General features: G+C 40.3%; 1 protein-coding gene across 1 annotated transcript in view; it reads left to right on the top strand.

Moving 5' to 3' along the window:
* The first annotated feature begins 4,016 nt into the window (after nt 1-4,016).
* Nucleotides 4,017-23,670, top strand: part of PTPN12 (protein tyrosine phosphatase non-receptor type 12) — a 47,623-nt gene continuing 27,969 nt past the window's right edge. The window contains exon 1 of the mRNA XM_075274053.1: nt 4,017-4,397. Coding sequence (XP_075130154.1) covers nt 4,299-4,397 — 99 coding nt within the window. The 5' untranslated portion in view covers nt 4,017-4,298. The remainder of the gene's footprint in view (nt 4,398-23,670) is intronic.

Below are 23,670 nucleotides of genomic sequence, written 5' to 3'. Positions count from 1 at the left end.
AATTCCGTACTCTGGCCAATCAGCACTGGCTAATGCATTGTATTGGCGTGATGAAGCAGTGCTGAATGTGTGTGCTTAGCACACACATTCAGCTCTACTTCATCGGGCTAATAGAATGCATTGGCCAATCAGCGCTGGCCAATGCATTCTATTAGCGTGAACTGAGTTTGCACAGGGGTTCTAGTGCACCCTCGGCTCTGCTACATCAGATTGCTACATCTGATGTAGCAGTGCCGAGTGTGCATCAGATGTGTAGTTGAGCAAAACTGACTCAGCACTGCTAAGTCTGCATTCGCATAGGAAGTCATTGGCCAGCCTTCGGCCAATCAGCGCTGGCTCTGCCGGAGGAGGCGGAGTCTAAGGTCGGACCTGAATGGAGACTGGTGTGGAGCTATCTTAGACTCCGCCTCCTCCAGCAGAGCCAGCGCTGATTGGTCGAGTTCCGTACTCTGGCCAATCAGCACTGGCCAATGCATTTCTATGGGGAAAAGTTAGCTTGCGAAAATCGCAAACTGACAGGGATTTCCATGAAATAAAGTGACTTTTATGCCCCCAGACATGCTTCCCCTGCTGTCCCAGTGTCATTCCAGGGTGTTGGTATCATTTCCTGGGGTGTCATAGTGGACTTGGTGACCCTCCAGACACGAATTTGGGTTTCCCCCTTAACGAGTTTATGTTCCCCATAGACTATAATGGGGTTCGAAACCCATTCGAACACTCGAACAGTGAGCGGCTGTTCGAATCGAATTTCGAACCTCGAACATTTTAGTGTTCGCTCATCTCTATTCATATTCCAATAAAACAGAAACATCTTACATGTTCCAGGAGCAAGACAAAAAGAAGATGCCACAGCATACGTATTTCGGGACATGTTGTTGCGTCCCTTACTCATAGCGAGTAAGGGACACAACAACAAGTCCCGAAACACGTAAGGTGTGGTGTCTTCTTTTTGTCTTGCTCCTGGAACATGTAAGATGTTTCTGTTTTATTGGAATATGAAGTAAAAGTTATATTTTATATACATTGGTTTGCTGGACACACTTTTTGTGAATAGTGATAAGCAGTGTCTAGTTTCTTCAAGAACTGAGGCCAAAAATTAAAATCTTGGTTTCATCAGACCAGCAAATCTTGTTTCGCACAGTCTAAGCGTCCTTTAGGTACTTTTTTGCTCCAGATGGCTTGTCATTTATTGAGGAAAGGTTTCTGTCTGGGCCATTCTGCCATAAAACCCAGATTGGTGAAGTGTCAATTGGTTGTGATGTTTGACTTTCAGGAAGTTTTTACCATCTACATACAGGATCTATGGAGCTCAGCCCAAGTAACCTGAGCTCTTGTTTCCCTCTTATCAAGGCCCTTCTCCCCAATTAATTAGTTTGGTAGCACAGTCAGCTTTAGTAAGAGCCCTGGTTCTTCTAAACTTCTTCCATGTAAGAATCATAGAGGCCACTGTTCTCTTGGTAACTTTCAGTGCAGCATAACTTTTCCAGATCTGTGTTCTATAGGTTTTTTTTACATTATCTTTAAGTATTATGCAATTATTAATATTGTTTAATTAATTAGATGCATAGCTTATTGAAAATGTACTTTAAGGCTCAGGCACCACGTGGCATCCTGCAGCAAAAAACTGCTGCAGGAAAAAATGTGGCGGCAACGCTTCACAGTTCTTCTTGTAGCATTTCAGACAGAAAGTTTGCAGACGTTTCCTCTGCGGACTTTCTGTTACAATTATACCAATGGGGAAATGACCAACGTTTCCGTAGGTATAATTGACATGCTGCGATTTCCAAAACTGTGGTGGTTTTGGAAATTGCATATCCACAGTGTGGTTTTTACCACAAAGTAGACATGGGATTCGCTAGAATCCCAACCATTTTGTTCTGACTTTAAAATATCAAAATCAAAAAGGTCAGTTAGTGCTATTAATAAGTTAATAAGTTCAACCAAATACCCTTAGCAGTGTTTTGAGTGATTTCTGGGTTTCTCTGGGAGCTCCTGGCGTCTTCCGTATTTGTTTACATGGGTGGCTTCCTGTTCTGTTTTCCTATAACTACCATGATGCCTTGTCCTTTACTCAGAATTGACTCTATCCCCTCCCTTCCCCCTTTCTCACTCAAACCCTCTCCATTTTCCTAGCTAGCCCACCCACTAATAGCCCTTCCTAACTATGATAACTCCCCCCACCCATCATACTTACCTGTTTTCGGGCAGTACCTTCTGAGTAGAGATGAGCAAGTACTGTTCGGATCAGCCGATCCGAACAGCACGCTCGCATAGAAATGAATGGACGTAGCCGGCACGCGGGGGGTTAAGCGGCCGGCCGCCGTCAAAGCGGAAGTACCAGGTGCATCCATTCATTTCTATGGAGCGTGCTGTTCAGATCGGCTGATCCGAAGAGTACTCGCTCATCTCTGCTTCTGAGCACGGGACTTCACTTATTCTGGGAGGCCGGCACTTCTTTCACTTCTGCCGGCCACCCATGCAATAATGCCAGCAAGTGCAGTAATGATGTCCCGTTCTCACAAAATTCGCACAGGAAGACAGGTAAGTATGATAAGGTGGGGATGGTGGGAGGTTAGTATTGGTGACGTTCCGTTTTTGGAAAGGGAGAAACAGAATATTACTGCAAAATCTAAAAATGTGCCTGAGGCTGTCACATGACTCTTCCGGCGATCTAGGAAAATATAGCTTTTTGGTACAATAAGTAATTTAGAAGATAGGTGGGGGAAGCTTAGATTAGAAAGATCAATTTATCCTAGATAACCGCTTTAATATTAATTCAGTCACTAGCTTGTTTATAAATTAGTAAATATTTACTGGTTGTGACTAACCGTGGCTGTCAGCCTTTTGTGAAAAAGTCGGAGTTGGTTAAGGAGTGGGTCTGTGGAAAGATGAGCCGGAGTTGGTGGTGTGGCATACTTACTCTACAGCCCTTCTTATTTTATTTTAAATATGATTTTTATTGAAAAGAAGAAAGCTTTTACAATATAATTCTACAGCCCTTCTTAACGGGTACCCAAATTTTCCTAAAGAGTTGAAATATTTGTAGGATCTTGCTCGTTATATATCTGTTCTCTAGTTGTGTAAACCTTCATACACAGTTTCTTATCAGTTTTTCTGCTGCTGATAACTCCACTGGCATAATTTATAGTAAGGCTGGATTCACACCTGAGTTGGAGTTTCCTTAGGAGAATCCACTGCAGAATCGTCTTAAAACCAATGGACTGAAAAGTCCTGCAAGGAGGACTTTTCTCTCTGATGGTTTCAGTATAAAATGGGGTGTGCAGGTGACTGCTACTAATGACGGAGATGTGAACACTGGTGTGAACCTAGGCTAAGTGTGACTTACTGAGGCCTCCCTGCCTAGATTTCTGTCCTGGTCTGCAGACTGTATTCGAAAGTAATGAGGATGGAGCAGGAGATAAGATGCTCCAAATTAAGGAGCAATTTTAGTCTAAGGCCCCATGTTATCGGGCGGCAGCAATAAAGCACTGTGGCAAGAACCACGGCGGAAATGAATTGCGTTTTTTCCAGCAGTGCTAGAATCCCATCCACTTTGCAGTTTGTTTGTTTTTTGCGATTCCACCACATGGAGCCCATGACCTTAGACTCTTCTTATTTTTGAAAGAAGTTTTTTTCTTTTTTTACTGGAGTACTTTTTTAAATGTTGAACACATGGACAAACTTCTCTATAGAACATGAAAGTATTACCACATAACATGGTGCTTAGACGAAAATAAAGAGTTAATGTTCAGAGGTAACGTGATGACGATGCGTTCCACACCTCCTTCTCATCATATTGTTCGCAAACGCCCATTGGCTGCAGAACTCTGCGACCACACCCCATTTTCTCCACCTCTCCCCCGCCTTTAAAATGGCCGATGGCTTAACCGCCCATTGAGATTATGATGGGCAAAAGGGTTGGGTTTCCACGCCCATTTTACTGTATGTTAGCACAGCCAATCGGATTTCAGCAGGAGAGGCTGGCCGGCCAATAGGCTGCGCCCTGGGGCAGGGTCCCGGTGTTGCGTGTTCCGGTGCATCCTCAGAGTGTGTGTCGGTGCGGGGCTGGGAGGTTCGCGTACATCTAGGAAGGGACGGCGGCATATTGCATCCCCTCCTCGAACTGAGGCAAATGAGAAGGAAGGGGCAGTTCCGCATGGCGAGGGGCTAGGTGGAGAGCGGCTGTTCCCCACCCTGAGAGAGACCCAGGTGGCAGAAGCTGGCTCTTTCTTTTGCACTGGAGCAGTTGAGTGTCAGCGGGGAGGCTTGTGACTGGCGGAGTGGAGTGACGAGCCAGCATGGACCAAGTGGAAATCTTACGGACTTTCATTCAGAAAGTGCAGGCCATGAACAACAGGGACCAAAACGGGGAGGACAATTTCGCCTGTGACTTCATGGTAAGAGCGGCGGGCGGGTGTGTGACGGGTGTATGGCGGCGTGTCCTGGAGGGTGACATCGTGTACATACATGTATACCGGGGCTATCCAGAGGCGGACCACTCCTCTCCTTCCTCTGCCTCCCTCCTCTCCCCCTCCTTCCTTCCTGATCACTTCATGGATTACTGCCTGCAGCTTTATGGGGAGGGTGGATTTCATCAGAGCTTCCTGCCCTCTGCTTTCCGCTGCGTCTTATTACCAAACCATCATTGCGTCTATCTCTGGAATGACAGGAAGTGCGGTATCGATTAACCCATTAGTGGAGCAGATGTGATCGCAGGCCTTTTCAGTGGACTCATTGTAAGGAGATGTGGCAGGGCAGAGTGATCCACCCTAAGCCCTTCTACTGTTATGCTAATGGTTGCCAGCCTATTCATCGCTCTCTCCATTGACATCCTAGTTGTCAGTGATATGTGAGGTGCACATGGTTCTCCATCAGCGTGCTTATTCCTAAATGCTGTCCCAGCCTTGTGTCAAACAGCCGGCTCCACCCCCTGTGCTCGGCAGCCTGCATTGTGTCAGATGCTCCGTGAGGATGGGCATATGGGCTTCCTCATTCCTCGGGAGTCCCTCCCAGATAGCCCGGATGCCAGTCTATTAGTGTGTATGGATCGGTCTGCAGCGCTGCTGATATCTGTGTACTATTATATGGACCAGACTGCTTCATTAGTAATAAGATATTAGTGTACTAGTGTATGGACCAGGCTGCTTCATTAGTAATAACATGCCAGTGTACTAGTGTATGGATCAGACTGCTTCATTAGTAATGAGATATTAGTGTACTAGTGTATGGACCAGACTACTTCATTAGTAATAAGATATTAGTGTACTAGTGTTTGGACCAGGCTGCTTCATTAGTAATAAGATATTAGTGTACTAGTGTATGGACCAGACTGCTTCATTAGTAATAACATGCCAGTGTACTATTATATGGACCAGACTACTTCATTAGTAATAAGATATTAGTGTACTATTATATAGACCAGACTGCTTCATTAGTAATAAGGTATTAGTGTACTAGTATATGGACCAGACTGCTTCATTAGTAATAACATGCCAGTGTACTATTATATGGACCAGGCTGCTTCAGTAGTAATAAGATACTGTATTAGTGTACTATTATATGGACCAGACTGTTTCATTAGTAATAACATGCCAGTGTACTAGTGTATGGATCAGACTGCTTCATTAGTAATGAGATATTAGTGTACTAGTGTATGGACCAGACTACTTCATTAGTAATAAGATATTAGTGTACTATTATATGGACCAGGCTGCTTCATTAGTAATAAGATATTAGTGTACTAGTATTTGGACCAGACTGCTTCATTAGTATTAACATGCCAGTGTACTATTATATGGACCAGGCTGCTTCATTAGTAATAACATTCCAGTGTACTAGTATATGGACCAGACTGCTTCATTAGTAATAAGATATTAGTGTACTATTATATGGACCAGGCTGCTTCATTAGTAATAAGATATTAGTGTACTATTATATGGACCAGGCTGCTTCATTAGTAATAACATGCCAGTGTACTATTATATGGACCAGGCTGCTTCATTAGTAATAAGATATTAGTGTACTATTATATGGACCAGGCTGCTTCATTAGTAATAAGATATTAGTGTACTATTATATGGACCAGGCTGCTTCATTAGTAATAAGATATTAGTGTACTATTATATGGACCAGGCTGCTTCATTAGTAATAACATGCCAGTGTACTAGTATATGGACCAGACTGCTTCATTAGTATTAACATGCCAGTGTACTATTATATGGACCAGGCTGCTTCATTAGTAATAACATTCCAGTGTACTAGTATATGGACCAGACTGCTTCATTAGTAATAAGATATTAGTGTACTATTATATGGACCAGGCTGCTTCATTAGTAATAAGATATTAGTGTACTATTATATGGACCAGGCTGCTTCATTAGTAATAACATGCCAGTGTACTATTATATGGACCAGGCTGCTTCATTAGTAATAAGATATTAGTGTACTATTATATGGACCAGGCTGCTTCATTAGTAATAAGATATTAGTGTACTATTATATGGACCAGGCTGCTTCATTAGTAATAAGATATTAGTGTACTAGTATTTGGACCAGACTGCTTCATTAGTATTAACATGCCAGTGTACTATTATATGGACCAGGCTGCTTCATTAGTAATAACATTCCAGTGTACTAGTATATGGACCAGACTGCTTCATTAGTAATAAGATATTAGTGTACTATTATATGGACCAGGCTGCTTCATTAGTAATAAGATATTAGTGTACTATTATATGGACCAGGCTGCTTCATTAGTAATAACATGCCAGTGTACTATTATATGGACCAGGCTGCTTCATTAGTAATAAGATATTAGTGTACTATTATATGGACCAGGCTGCTTCATTAGTAATAAGATATTAGTGTACTATTATATGGACCAGGCTGCTTCATTAGTAATAAGATATTAGTGTACTATTATATGGACCAGGCTGCTTCATTAGTAATAACATGCCAGTGTACTAGTATATGGACCAGACTGCTTCATTAGTATTAACATGCCAGTGTACTATTATATGGACCAGGCTGCTTCATTAGTAATAACATTCCAGTGTACTAGTATATGGACCAGACTGCTTCATTAGTAATAAGATATTAGTGTACTATTATATGGACCAGGCTGCTTCATTAGTAATAAGATATTAGTGTACTATTATATGGACCAGGCTGCTTCATTAGTAATAACATGCCAGTGTACTATTATATGGACCAGGCTGCTTCATTAGTAATAAGATATTAGTGTACTATTATATGGACCAGGCTGCTTCATTAGTAATAAGATATTAGTGTACTATTATATGGACCAGGCTGCTTCATTAGTAATAAGATATTAGTGTACTATTATATGGACCAGGCTGCTTCATTAGTAATAACATGCCAGTGTACTATTATATGGACCAGGCTGCTTCATTAGTAATAAGATATTAGTGTACTATTATATGGACCAGGCTGCTTCATTAGTAATAAGATATTAGTGTACTATTATATGGACCAGGCTGCTTCATTAGTAATAAGATATTAGTGTACTATTATATGGACCAGGCTGCTTCATTAGTAATAAGATATTAGTGTACTATTATATGGACCAGGCTGCTTCATTAGTAATAACATGCCAGTGTACTATTATATGGACCAGGCTGCTTCACTAGTAATAAGATATTAGTGTACTATTATATGGACCAGGCTGCTTCATTAGTAATAAGATATTAGTGTACTATTATATGGACCAGGCTGCTTCATTAGTAATAAGATATTAGTGTACTATTATATGGACCAGGCTGCTTCATTAGTAATAAGATATTAGTGTACTAGTATTTGGACCAGGCTGCTTCATTAGTAATAAGATATTAGTGTACTATTATATGGACCAGGCTGCTTCATTAGTAATAAGATATTAGTGTACTATTATATGGACCAGGCTGCTTCATTAGTAATAAGATATTAGTGTACTAGTATTTGGACCAGGCTGCTTCATTAGTAATAAGATATTAGTGTACTATTATATGGACCAGGCTGCTTCATTAGTAATAAGATATTAGTGTACTATTATATGGACCAGGCTGCTTCATTAGTAATAAGATATTAGTGTACTATTATATGGACCAGGCTGCTTCATTAGTAATAAGATATTAGTGTACTATTATATGGACCAGGCTGCTTCATTAGTAATAAGATATTAGTGTACTAGTATTTGGACCAGGCTGCTTCATTAGTAATAAGATATTAGTGTACTATTATATGGACCAGGCTGCTTCATTAGTAATAACATTCCAGTGTACTAGTATATGGACCAGACTGCTTCATTAGTAATAAGATATTAGTGTACTATTATATGGACCAGGCTGCTTCATTAGTAATAAGATATTAGTGTACTATTATATGGACCAGGCTGCTTCATTAGTAATAACATGCCAGTGTACTATTATATGGACCAGGCTGCTTCATTAGTAATAAGATATTAGTGTACTATTATATGGACCAGGCTGCTTCATTAGTAATAAGATATTAGTGTACTATTATATGGACCAGGCTGCTTCATTAGTAATAAGATATTAGTGTACTAGTATTTGGACCAGACTGCTTCATTAGTAATAAGATATTAGTGTACTATTATATGGACCAGGCTGCTTCATTAGTAATAACATGCCAGTGTACTAGTATATGGACCAGACTGCTTCATTAGTAATAAGATATTAGTGTACTATTATATGGACCAGACTGCTTCATTAATAAGGTATTAGTGTACTATTATATGGACCAGACTGCTTAATTAGTAATAAGATTTTAGTGTACTATTATATGCATCAGACTGCTTCAATTATAAGATATTAGTGTACTATTATATAGACTAGACTGCTTCATTAATAAGATGTTAGTGTGCTATTATATAGACCAGACTGCTTCATTAATAATAAGACACCAGTGTACTATTATATGGACCAGGCCTCATCACTATTCATTTCAGTTTAGTTGTATGAACCAGTCTTCTACCATATGGGCCAAGCTACTTTGCTACTGTCATAGCGTCATATTGCCAGTGTGCAGATATTAACTAGACTACCTTACTATTATTGGGATGGCAATCTTCTACTATATTGATGTCAGTATACTGCTAATACACAAGGCTATTATTTTGGATTCCAGTGTATTGATGGGTAGACCAGTCTGCTAATACACTGATGTATAAAAAAGGCCACTTTGGCTCACCACTTCATTGCCACTAGTTCTTACATCTTGTACTGTATGTGATCTACTCTGGACCAATCCTCTCATCAATGATGGTTGTATTTTTGTGTGATATATAATTTCTATCTCTCATAGTTTTGTAAAATACATAATTGCCGCCAGTCATAGTGTCTACATGCCTTATGGTGTACAGCTCTTTTATTAGCTGGTTTCTGATCTCCAGTGTGTCCCTGGCCTGTCTCATATGTGCTCATCTCTTATAAATGGAGGGATTTATTCTGCATCTGAATAAAGAATGTCTTGGTCCTGGGAATATTCTGTGAGTCATGGCCTTTAGCCACTCTTTGTATACTCCAGCTTCAATACTAGGACGTTATTTGGGATGGTTTAAGGAAGACACAATCTAAGGGCCCCTTCACACGGAGTTTATGCCCGTGTATTCTGTATGTACTCTGTGTATTCTGTACATTTTACACGTGTAAAATGTAGTTAGCCATTGAGTTCAACGGCATGTTCGTATAACGCGCGTCTTTTTGCAGACGTGCGCAAAAAGACGCACGTTACACAAACATGCCATTGAACTCAATGGCTAACTACATTTTACACATGTATTTTTACATGTGTAAAATGTACAGAATACACGGGCGTAAACTCCGTGTGAAGGGGCCCTAATAGTCTAATACACTTTACCAATGGTTCTTTGGCTTCCATGTTATTAAAATGGCAGACAAAAATTTATGCACGTATGTGTCTTTCAATAATCTGTGCAGTCCAGATTTGTTTATTCACAGATGTAAAATACAGTCTGAAACGCATATGAATCTGGTGGATTTCAGCCTATTGCCCTTTGTTAGCCCGTCTGATTCTTCTTGCAGCATACCATATCATTGTCACTTCTCTAGTGCTTAGCGGGCCAGTGTATTGGTATAGCTGCACAATTGGACAAGTGTGCATGTGCTCTCAATGATGAGGAATAGAACCTATCATCTAACTCCTTTTGGTGGGGCCTTCTCTCTTGAGAAGAGAACGGTTAGCCATGACCAAACCTTTCTCAACATCTGCTATCAAGGGAGAGTTGGCACATCCCTGCATAGTCATGCTAGCAAATGTCTCAAGTGTATCTACTTAATAGATTGTGATTTCTTGACAGTTAATTATACAATGTAGGTAAAACCTTTGTAACTGATAACTGGTCTTTACTTTACTGGAATATAATCACAGCCCCGCTATGAACTATGACGTTAAAGGGGTTGGCCACTTTCAGACCAATATTGACAAACGAATGTACAATAAAAAGATATATAATTTTCCAATATAATTTCTGTATCAATTCCTCACAGTTTTCTAGATTTTGGCTTGCTGTTATTCATTCTGTTACTTCTGGTGGGTGAAACTCTGACAATGGTCATGAGCTTTATCCTCTAGAAGTAACAGAATGAATGACAACAAGCCAAAATCTATAAAACCATGAGGAATTGATACAGAAAGTATATTGGAAAATTGTATATCTTTTTATTGTACATTTTTGTCAATATTGGTCTGAAAGTGGCCAACCCCTTTAAGTCTTGAAGCTTATTCACACATCATTGAGTGAATCAGTCTATTTGCATGTTCATGTTTTGACTTTTATAGGTCCCTGGAAAAGAACCCTGACGTGTTTTGGTGACTAAATAGCTTCACTTGAAATCATCGGGCATATTTATAAAAGCTGTCTGAAAGAAGAATATAGCAACAGATCACAACACAGCTCTCATTTCTTGTAGTGTTGCTTGCAGAGGAAACCTACATTGAGTTTTTTGACCCATAGTTTGAAGTGGTTCTAGTAGGAAGGAAAAGTTAAAGGTGCTTTCCAGCTTCCAAAAATTATCTGCAAATGCATCCACAGCAGTGCTTAATACTTCACCTTTATTTACATGCAGTGAGGGCCCCCATGCACATGACCAGAATTTTCCCGAATAGGACACTGACCGGGTCGCAAAACTCAGGACAGGTCCTATTCCTGTCTGGTTTTGCAATCGTGCCTTTGGAGCCCCAGTTCATTGAATGAATGGGGTGGCCGTGCCATTCCATCATGGCCAGCCGCTCTCACATGGTGGTTTTCAAGGGGCCTTAATCTGTGAACAAACTACATTTCTGCTGTACTGTTAAGTCGTGCTGTTAGTGTAGTTAATGCTCAACGGCGCAACAGTGCGGCACTATAATGCTGCGGGCATAAGTACTGTTCCTGCAACATTACCTTCGGCACTCTGCTGTGTTACGCAGCTGAGGCCCGAGACTACCCGCTGGAGTCGGAAGTAGGGTGATTGCTAGAAAGAATATAATAGTAAACCTGCGCACAGGGTCAGTAAAGTAATAAACATCCAGTGCAAACAAAGTGTACAAGAACTCCATGGATATTTCTTACTTTGGCATCCGGGGCAGGGTTGAAACTGTGCACTAGGATCCCCCTCCAAGTTTTCACTGCAATCCACTAGTTAATGCACCCACATGTATTCCACATGACTCCCATGAGTTGATGTTTGGTATGCTGCACTAGGTGAGAAGGTAATCGAGAGAGAAGTCCATTGGCCTAGTAATGTGACACACAATATATATTTATTGGGGCATTTGTAATATTAAGACTTGATTAAAAGGGTGCCGTAACACTCTGAAATGTGTTGATCAATTTTCTATGGTACTTGTATTTGTCCCAATGAATTTATATTTAAATAGCTTTTTATTCATATGCGAATAATGGGTAAAGCATTCTGTTTTTTTTTTTTTTTTTGCTTTTTTTTTTTTTTTTTTTTTTTAGCTTGCCCTGGCTTCAGTCTCTGTTGTAAATTCCCGGGCAAATCACTTTTTGCAAATGAATGGAATGGCGAGTTACATGAAAACGGTTCTCCACTGCTGAATAACAGACCTATTTGGAAACTGTAGAATCTCCTCTAGAAGGTGCTTTGGGTGCAGCCATTTCCCCGGCGTTCTCCAGCAATTGGAGCACTCTCTGATGGCTGGGATCCCATTGTCTTGACAGCCAGGAGCCTTGTGAAGGCTCCCAGGCCTGTCATTCAATGGATTCTATTGCAGGTTACTCTGTGTAGCCTGCAATTAAACTGCGTTTTTTTTTTGCAATGCATTGCATTAGTGATCAGACCCCTAGAGCTTCTAATAAATGCATAAATTAAAAAAAAAATAATTCAGATCACCCCTCTTTCCCTAGAACACATATAAAAGTACTTAAATGCTGTGAAACACATAAACATCAGTTACCCCTGTGTCTGAAAACACCCTATCTACAAATCTATGTAAATATTTTTTCCGTACAGTAAACGCCGTAGCCGGAAAAAAAATCAAAAGTGCCAAACTGCTGGTTTTCACTGTTTTGCCTCTTATAAAATTTGAACAAAAAGTGATCAAAGTAATAGCAATTCCCCAAAATGGTATAAACTAAAAAGTACACCTGGTCCCACAAAAAAAAAAAAACGCCCTATGCATCCCTGTACACGGAAGTATAAAAAATTTACGGGTGTCAGAATATGGCTACTTTTAGAAAAAAAATTTTTGGCACAGTTTTTGGATTTTTAAGGGGTTAAAAAGTAAATAAAATAATAGAAATTTGGTATCCCCGGACCTGTACCGAAACATAGAATACAGGTGACACATCGTTTTGGCTGTACAGTGAACACCGTAAAAACAAAACCTGTAAGAAACCACTGTCATCCTGACCACAGTGAGGCTGAACGTGGGTGGGTCTGGTGACTCAGTCACTAGTCCTGCCCACATTTAGCCTGACTGTGATCCGGACAACCCCTTTAAGCCTTCATTGTCTTCATTAAAATTGGAAGTGTTCTGTTTCCAAAATGGACATTTTTTTTCTCCCCCCCCCCCCCCCCCTCCCTCCTGTAAGAGCCTAACAAGGAATGGAAATGCATATGGAAATCTGAATGCTACATAATAGTCACAATGTACTATATTACTGAAGTTGTAATCTTTATAAAAACAGCAGCCAAAGCAGAACTTTCTGGCTTCTGTGCCATAGAAAGTTTAGAAGTTGAAGCTTTGTGAACTGTGCTCTTGTTCAGTTCTATTCATCAGATAGGTCACATGCAATGGAAAATGCCTCGAAAAAGGGAACAATTTGTTTCAGCAAAAATAAGAGAATAACAAAAGTGTTTGTAGTTTAGTTCTGCAGAAAATCTGCATCTAGTGATGCACCCTGGCATGCCTACATAAAGGATTGGCTCCATGCAGGGACGCCTCCAATTTTTTTTTTTTTGTGTAATTATCATAAGGTCTGAGAAGCCCAATGTTGTATATATTACTTGATAGGCTCTGTCACCCTGAGTAGGTTTTTTTTTTTTTAATCCAAATCTGTTTAGCCATTCCAAATCTATAACCGTACAGTGGTGTAGCCATATGTTTTGACTGGACCCCTATACCACGGGGGCCTTATGCCCATTTTACAGTGTTACAACTGCCTGCAGTATTGCATTGTATACGGTAATTTCCTTTTCTCTCACCAATCCTGACACCGTGCGCAGTAGCCATTTCTTCTATTATGTTCCTGTCTCTTCTGTCTTCTCCTCTCAGAAACAGTGGCGGTGAGTACAAGACAGACGATCTGGTGGAGCATAGTAGACTCCTACTGCTGTGTGCTGTGTCATTCCTAGGTAGGGAGAAGGCAATTATGCAAATCAATAAAGTAGACAAGCGGTATTGTGCCCTGGATGGTGGGAGGGGGGAAGGGGGGACTGTTGTCAGTGGAGGGCACAGTGGGGTCACTGTTACTTTGTGGCGGTAGCATGATTAACTTTCAGGGAGCCCCAAGCTACTTGTGTTAAGAGACCCAGTGGTTTACGTAAAGCTTAGGGTATGGTACATGGTGACATTGGCAATGACTCATTGGGACTTTTGAGTCGTAGTCTGAACTATTTTTTTCTTGGAGTCCAGTTCTAGTGTTAAAATTTTGTATATTGTATAATTTGTTCCATGAATTATTGCTTCTGACGGACTATGGGCTTCAGTCATTTGTGAGTTAGTCTGTCTGTGTAAAAGATTCAGAGGTTTGGCCTCCCACCTTCACAGCTCTGACTCTCATCACAGGACCAAAGTCACTCTGTGACTCCTGCAGTTAACTTAATGGAGTCGCATTGTGACTCCCAAGTGTACTGTGACTTATAGCCACAAAGAGATTGAGCATTAGTGATGAAGTTGCAGTCTGTCAACTCTGCAAAGTGCATTTAACTGCTGAACCCAGTTAAGGGCTAGAACAATGTGCTGGGTCAGTGCCTGTTTAACTCCAGAGATGATGATGATAATGTACAGTTTAGTCTGTGGATGCTGATGGCCTGAACTGTTCATCACACTGAATAAGCCTGCCAGAAAGTTGGGGGTGGGGGGAGGCTGATTTTTTGAGGCAGATTCTGTTTCAAATTATAATGCAAATTCTACCTGAGAGCTACCTCCCATTCATTTCAATAGGAGGCAGACACTGATTTGTTGGTGCTAGCATCTTACTTGTCCCGAAAGCAGATTGTACCTGAAACTCCAATTGGAAAGAATGCGAGGCAGAGTTTAAGAATCTGCGTTGAAATAGTCTTCCAAAATCTGCTTTAAATTCCTGAAACAGAAATTTAGCATTAAATTCATGTGAAACTGCACCAAGGCTTGTCTGAGAGGGTGTTGGTCTTTCTGTTGTTCAAACCACTAGAACAGCTGTCATATAAGGAGTGCAACAGACCCCATTGACTTTCGTCTGGTAACTTTGGAAACGCACTGCAACAAAGTCTCCACATAGAGACTCCAAAGCAGATGTGAACATAGCCTGGCATAGTGACCTGCAGACATTGTAGTAATGCATCTTGGCAAAGTATAAACGTTATACATGTCTTTTACTCTGCATTACTGCAGATTTTATATTCATTGTTGGCTGCAAATGCTCCTCAAAGTACTAAGGGTTTTTACATTGCAGGAGAACAATGTAGTGCGACCTGTGGCCATACAACCTACTTTGTCCAATGTTCTAGTGATCTTTTCTAGTATAATACACTTATCTTATGCTTATCCTGCTACTAGTCTTAGATTTTATAGCTTTTACTTTCACTTGTTGTGTGCATTCACTGTGTCCACAAAACTACAGTACAGTCCTCGTGAAAATCTATTTTCCAGATGGAGCCTCATCACCCCAAGCGATGTCATCTTCTGACTGAAGAAGTGCTATAGAAAAGCCTGTTATCTCTGGGAGGATCTAAAGTGTTCAGGCATATCCCTGAAGTACAGGAAAGATGTATTTGTGCAATGTGGCATTTCAGTCTGTTCTAAAGACTGCTTAAATATCCAGGTAGTAAGTGCCTCAGGGAGGCCGCATCTTGTATTGGCATGTTTAAAAATGTTGCTCAGCTATGCACTTTCTCTGTCTCGGGATTTTCTAATCCCAAATTTTATTTTGCAAGTGAGAGTGCTGTCATTCAGCAATCCTTCAGAATTGGAAGTTTATCGAGCACTATAACCTTTTTTTATTTTTATGTACTAGAGCTGTCTTTCTGCCCCCTTTAAGTTGATTGTGCATAAGTATTAGAGTTTTTTTTAATATTTAAAAAAACAAAAACAATCAGTTGGTGAGCAATGAATAGTAATGCCAAACAAATCGTGAACCTTTCACTTTTTCAGGCCCATTCGTATGACCATATTTTGCAGGTCTGTAATTGTGCGCAATTGTGGATCTGTACATTATTAACGTTAAATTGCTGTGTTGACATCTTGTGATAAATTAGTGGATTTTGGGTTGCAGTTTGGGCACTCGGTCTCTAAAAGGTTCACCATCACTGCCATAGACTATAATGGGGGTCACCAGGATTCTGCCAATTTTATTCCAAAATCTTATGATTTTAAGCGGGATCTGGAACTTAGCCCCCAAATGCTAGTGTGAACCTATTGTCAGTGGGCCTAAGCAATATGCCAACCTGTGGCAGAAACCTCTGGCTCAACTTTGGATTTTTCTCTGCAGGCACCATTGCAAAAATATAGTTCTGATATTTCTAACATATGTAGTACTTTTGCCAGGTAAATTTTTCCTGGCAGTGTTGTCGGGCTGTGGTGCAGTTTTTCCTACTACCAACCACAGGCTCTGTGTCGCGCTGGTCTAAGGGTAAGGCCCCACTGTGAAGGATACCGCCCCGCCAAAGCCACTCTGGTACACCTGGCACGAGTGTCTGAGTCTTATAGGATAATACAAAACAAGCTTTCTAAATTTTATATATAATATAAGGGCAGACAGCACACAGGTATATGACTCTTGCTGCTCCTGGAAAACCATTTGTGAGTAATTCTGCTGTTTTGTGTTTAGGGAGCTACATTTGTTTATGCGTTTCTGCTTCATGCTATGTAACTTCCACAGTAGCACCTGCTTACCTCACTCCCCCTCCCCCCTCCCACTACTAGCCCACCTCTACCTACTCAGCCCAACCTGCAACCCCATTATATACTTACCTCTCTTCCTTCCAGTCTTCCTACTGCAGAACAGCCCATACTTCTTTTCGGATTCTGCTGGTGTGTGCTATTGTCCCAGCGCTGCTCTATCCTCTATCCACCGTGGGAGCTGCGCAGTAGAGGTGGATTACTGGCTGCAGACAACAGAGCAGCGCTGGGACTACAGTGGCAGTCAGGAAACATGGAGGAGCTGTCCTACAGGAAGAAGCCCGGAAGGAAGATAGGTAAGTATGATGAACTGAGTGGGGGGATGGGAATAGTAGTAGTAATGGTTCTTTTCTTTGTAGACCTCTTTCTGTTTTCAGTAAACCATAGAATGTGTTTTATCAAAAAGTCTCATCTGTCCAAAAGATGCTTTCCCGGAAGGACCTTGGCTTACTCATGAATATTTTGACAAAATTCAGTCTAGCTCTTTTATGTCTCTGTGTTAGGAATGGGGACCTCCTGGTTCTCCTGCCATAGCGTTTCATTTCCTTGAAATGTTGATGAATAGTTTGTGCTGACACTGATTTCTCTGGAACGTTATTGGGACTGCTTATCCACTATCCCATGTTGCAATATTTCATCACTTTTTCTCTTCTGTCCAGGTAGATTAGCAACAGTGCCATAGGTTGTAAACTTCATGATTATGTTGCGCAAAGTGGACAAAGGATCATCAAAATCTCTGGAGAAGGACTTGTAACCTTGAGATTGTTGATATTTTTCCACAATTTTGGTTCTGAAGTCCTCACAGTTCTCTTCTCCTTTCTGTTCTCCATGCTTAGCATGGTACACACAGACAGAAAATAAATGCAGAGATTGAGTCAACTTCTTTCCTTTTTATTTGGTTTTAGGTGTGTGTTTTTATTTATTTATTTTTTTATATATTGCCCACACCTGTTACTTGACACGGGTGATTTTAGACAAGCATCACCTGCTTGAAAAGGTGCCAACAATTTTATCCGGACCATTATTGGAGTTTCGTGTGAAATTATGTCCAATGTGGTGTTTTTTTTTTTGTTTTTTTTTCCCCCAATACACACAAACGAAATAAACCTGTATAATGTGCAATGACTCTTCCCTGCTGCATTGTCCATAGCATAGTTCTGGGGTGACGTGAAAACAAGCAGATGTTGCTGTATTCCTGGATAAAGTCCATTTTTAGTATTAACTTCTTAAATAAGTATAACATTTGTCAAATTTGTGTTCATATCTTGTGTATAAAGGTTGCACACAGGTATAAAAGAGATGCTTGTCTCTGCAATTTTGCAGGTCATACCATTGGCCTCTTGCTTGTACTGTATGAGCAGGCTTGTCAGTCTCAATGCACATGTATTGTCTGAATGCTTAGGCTGCGTTCACACAGTGTTTTGGTCAGGAATCTGCCTCAAAATCCTGTCCAAAAAAACACCTCACCATACAGTCCTATGTAATCTTTTTTTTTTTTTTTTTTTTTTTTTTTCTGCTAGTGGATTCCACCTCAGGAAATTAATACAAGTCAATGGGAGGTGCTAGTGTTTTTTTTTTTTTTTAAACAAAAAAACACCAGGCAGATTTTCCACCTCCCATTGACTTGTGGAAACGCCTGAAAAACGCTTAAAAAAAAAAAAAAAAAAAAAACTTCAAAAACTCTGCCTCATTAATTTTCCTGAAGCGGATTTTTCCTGACCAAAAAACCCAGTGTGAACGCAGCCTTACTGTGCATTTAGGACTGCTTGTTATTTTATGGAGAGACCAAAGAGTATTGCTGAGATTGAGGTTAATTTAGTACCTAGTGACCCAGTAATTTTATTCTGAATTGTTTAATCTTGTTATATGAATTGCTATCTTTCCATCTTGTATGGAAGTCTTCTTTTTAAGCATAGGGCTATTTTTGTTGGTTTTCTTTGCCATGTTACTTGTTTCCCAGCAGCAGTCTATTTCAGTCTTTCTATTTTTATTGAAGGGGGAACAATCCTCCTCAAACTTTTAGAATATTCAGGTCTTTACGTGTGTGTATTCCTAATCTACTATTTTTACTGTTAGGTTTACAATTTGTTGCTATTTCTAGGACTGTCCCTCATCTGGATGATGCTTTCAGAAATCTATACACCTTCTGCAGAAAGATAGCAAATGAATAGAAGTCTCACTCACAGAAACTTCTTTCACAAATATGCCCCTGTGAATACACCTTTCAGAGGTATAATCTGTATGTAATTTTCCAAAAGTTCTACCCCCGAAATCTAAGGGTGAGCTCACATGGGGTTTTTTGGACCAGATTTTGATGCAGGACTCTGCCTCAGAATCCGGTCCAAAAAATGCCTCCCGTGCCGTGGCTAGCCCGCGGCATTTTGCTCCGGATTATCTAGCTATCTATAATTTTGTTTTAAAATGATAATTAACCCCATGGAGCACCCTGGGCGTTCCAAGGTCTCTGAGCACCCCTCACGTCATAGCTTTAATACCGCCCCTCCACTGCTTGTGCTTAGTCTGCCCTCCTCCAATCTCAGTTCAATGCTCAATTCTCCAGAGAACTACACCAAAATGGCTGCTCGGACAGTACTGAGCATGTCTGAGTGGCCATTTTGGCGTAGTTCTCTTCAGAATGGAGCTTCGAACTGAGATCTGAGGAGGAGTATCCGGGAAGGAGGAGGGCAGACGGAGCACAAGCAGTGGAGGGGTGGTATTAAAGGTATGATGTGGGGGGGTGCTCGGAGGCCTTGGGGAATGCCCAGGGTTATTTAAATTAAATAAATCGGTTTAAAAAGAAATGGCAGGGACAACAGAAAAAGTAAAGGCAGTAAAATAGCCTTTTTAAAGGCTATTTAGACATGTTTACCTCAAAAGCACTTTCCAATGATGGACTCCCTTTAACTAGTAGCCGTTTGGGTCTGATATTACATTGGGCCTTGTTCCATGAAAAAATCCACGCCTACTTTGTTGGTTTGTCATTTGTGATTCATCCTGTGAATGGCTTTCCAGGTTGATGCCTCTGTGCAAGCAATTGCCACCTCTTGGACCTGAAATTATCTAGAGAATAGTGCCCTGTCTGTTTCCCAAGAAGGGCTCCGTAACTGCACATCTCTCCACTCATTTGTATGAGAGTGTGATGTCTATCCCTTCACTCATAGACTTAAATACAGAGCCAAGAATACCTATACTACCATTTTAATGTGCATTGTGTTCATCTGTTGGGAGATCAGAAAAGCTAAATTAAAGCGGCTAGAAAGATGGAAACCAGGTTGTCACTGACTTTGGGGAGACAAAAAAAAAAAAATCATGGCCAGAGCCAGCACTACATCCAATGGTTAGAATTATAAGCCCATCTTTCTATATTTCCTACTCTTTGTGAATCCACTTTGTCTTCCCCCTCCAAAAAAAAAAAGCACAGTAGTCGAGGTTTTCCACTTGTAAACCTGTATGTTCTGTACAGTATGTGTGTGATACTCATTTTATTCTGTGTGTGATATACATATGTGTGAATTGTAAGATGGGCCCAGAATGTCCATATGTAAATCCCAGCCTGAAGTTCTTTGGTCACTCTATTAGCCTGGCGTTACACATAGATTAATTTGTGTTATTACAGAGGTTTATTTTTCCGTACTAGGAAATCTTAACTTCCTGTCGAAAATCTCATCTGCTTCTGGTTGAAATTTGTTGCTATTTTGCGCCAAGAGACCTCAATAAGTCAGTTATTTTCCCACACTGTGCTGAGACAGTAGTAATATTTTCTCAGTCGTGTATTGCTCATGTTTGTTCACTTTCCGGATACAGTTTACTTAGAGGCTGTCATATATAGTTTACGCTAGGTTCACACTAGCGTTCGGCAGTCCGTTCTCAGGTTTCCGTCCAAGGGATGTGAAGACTTGTGTTGAAAATGCTAGTCTTCATAAATCTTCCTGTTTGAATTTTTTTTATTTTTTATTTTTACAGAATTCTTCAGGCGTGTTTTTAAAGATGGACATCAGTCGCCATATTTATCACTTGTTGAAATAACCATAAAAATCCCCCTTTACAGTATAGGTGTCTTGTTACAGATCCGTCTGACTTGATTAATCTGGGAATGAGGTGTAATGAATAGAATCTGTAACGGAGTACAGGAAGACTAATCTGCTTAGTCCTTTTACAGGAGAGTAATGAGTGTAAATGTGAGGAAGCAGTGACTTGCTGAAAGCAAAGGCCTTTAAAAATGGATGCAGCTCTGTCCAAACATGGTTATATGCATTTTCCAGTTTGACCAAGGCTGACTGGCCATACACTGAAATGTGCGTAATTGTGTCTTCAAGACTAAGGCTATAGTCACATGACAGTCAATACTGGCCATGTGCTGTAGTTTTTAATGAACGTCATACAGTGTCGTTGATTTTACGATCAAAGAATAGGGTTTATTCACATGACTCTTGTTTGGCAGTCTGTTATCACAGACTGCCCATTCCTGTTTTTGGCTATTTTCACAGATATCCCTTCATACACTAAAATGTATGGGGTTGCATGAAAATGGGTGCCCCTGGGATGAAAATAGGCTACGTTGACACGAAAGAGGTGAAAAACGGCCAAAGTCCATATGTTTACTGGTCCATACTAGGTATCCTCCTGCAGGGATCCTTCCCACAGCAGCTATTTCATTATCATTGATGACTTTTCGTCATGTTGAAAGCCGCACTGAACCCAAAATCTGCAGTGTATACCCCTACACTGGTACTAATATATCACAGTGGGTGGCCTTGCAGTTGTTTGCTGACTTAGAGTGGAAGCTGTTTATAGAATTTGTATTGATGTAATAAAATTGTACTATGTACTGAATGTTGGTGCATTCTACTTTAAAAAAACAAACCAAAAAAACTGTTAATCTTTTAACCAAATGTTACCTCTTGAACGGTTTACATTAAAAAAAAAATTCTCCTTTTAAGCACAGCAAGTGTATTGTTAGTGTTATTGTTTGGCTTGAGGTTTTCCTATGGGTATTGCGTGGGCTGAAATTGTAGGATGACATTACAATAGCTGTGGAGATGCTGAGAGTTCTGCTAATTTCTTGACTCATTACTTCTTTATTAGCGAAAATGCTGATTAGGAGGAGATTGTGTGAAATGATATAGCTAGCCTGTGTGTGGCTCTGCATGGAGTCTGGGTACAGTTAGCTTTTTATATTGGCAGAATGTGGCGGTCAAGGGCTTCTCTATTTCACGATATTTACCTTATGAACCATCTTAATAAAATTAAAAAATATAACAATAGATATACAGGTAAGTCCTTTGTAATGTAACAGTCATCGGTTTAGTTTTTTTGTTGGCACTCAGCTTTCTTACACTACAGAATGGTACATCTACCTGTTCTTATAGTGATACATTCTATTCCATGTATTACTGCATCAGGTGCCCATGGAGGATGAGTACATCTTTCCTAGAAAATCTAATCCTTAATATGCTTGCTGCCTGCATTGTGCTGGTTTACTGAGGATTGTGACCACTGTGAAAGCAGGAAGTATATTTTTGCCGTTCTCAATTGTTCCACTGGCAGTAACATCCTTCATGCCATATGTGGTAAAAGCTTGTCACCCGTCTCATGTGTAAGTGAGTAAGCAGGACTGGCTATTGCCTTGTTTTCCAGAAGCGCCGCACTGGATGTTTTCAGCTGACGCCCTTCGCTGCTGCTGCAATAATAATGTGACCTCAGTGTTGCTCAGTAGCCCCTTAATAGGATGGCTCTCAAAATGATCCTCTCAGCAATTTAAACCCTTCAACCATTAACTCTTTGATGTCTTAGTTTTCACATTTTATTTTATTGTATATTTTATTTTTAGAACCTGTATATATAATAATTTTGTGCCTAAGTTCTTGTTTCCACAGTCTTTTTCCACTTGGTACATTTTTCCTTGAATTTGTTTTTCTTTTTAAAAAACAGAAGTGTGCTAAAGGAAAGCGATATGTAAAATCAAAGAACCCAAGCAGGGCTTGAACATTTTGATGAGAAATTGTGAAATAATAAAAAAATGTTAATGGGATTATACAGATTGTGTGGAGTCCCCACTTCTGACATGTCTGTTTTTAGTAAATACTTGCATAAATAATTCATAGGACCATGAATACAAGAAAGGTATGGTCTGGTACCTAAAAAACCAAACTAACAAAAAAAACAAAAAAAAACAAAACAGCCATATTTCTTTTATTGTGGACAGGTTATTAGGCAGGGCATGCATGAAAAGATAACCTTTCCACAATAAAGAATTATGGCTATTTTTTTTTTTTTTTTTTTACGGTACCAGACTATACCTTTCCTGTATTCATGGTCCTATTCATTGGCAACCTATAAAGACACTAAGATGGATAGAGAAAATCTTTAAAACAGCAAAGTTACTACTTAGGTTTACAAAAGGTGTTTTTTAACTTTTGTCTACACTTCGAAATATGGTTATGTTTATGGGAAATCCCTTTAAGATATCTTAAGCACAGAAGTGGTGGCTACTGAATATTAAAACTAATTGATAACATAAAAGCGATCTTACAATACAGTGAGCAGTCCTAGTGTCCAGGTTTCTTGGATAGTTCCTCTAGGACTTTACACCTGCCACAATATCCAGAGTACTACCTGTCAACAATTACTAACCATCTCCATAAATATATTTCTGCTAATATATGCTACTTTATTAAATTCCAGACTAGTCATGGTCACAAATTAACACCAATGCACAAATGCAAAATGTTGACCTTCCCACGTTTTCTGAAAACAAATACAATTCTCTTAAAGAGGACCTTTCATCAGATTGGGCACAGGCAGTTTTATATACTGCTGGAAAGCTGACAGTGTGCTGAATTCAGCGCAATATCGGCTTTCCCGATCTGTGCCCCGGGTAAAGCGCTATCAGTCCCAGTACCGTAGCGCTTTACAGTCAGAAGGGTGTTTCTGACAGCCAGGGACGCCCTTCTGCCCAGCAGCGCCTCTCCTGATAATACTCGTCTATGGATGAGCTGTGTGAGCAGAGGGAGGGGGCGTTCCTCCCCGCTCACACTGTACAGCGCGATAGGCGCTGCTGGGCAGAAGGGCGTCCCTGGCTAAATG

The sequence above is a fragment of the Leptodactylus fuscus genome, chromosome 5, assembly GCF_031893055.1.
Source record: "Leptodactylus fuscus isolate aLepFus1 chromosome 5, aLepFus1.hap2, whole genome shotgun sequence".
Lineage (NCBI taxonomy): Eukaryota > Metazoa > Chordata > Amphibia > Anura > Leptodactylidae > Leptodactylus > Leptodactylus fuscus.
This window is presented reverse-complemented; position numbering and strand designations above follow the sequence as displayed.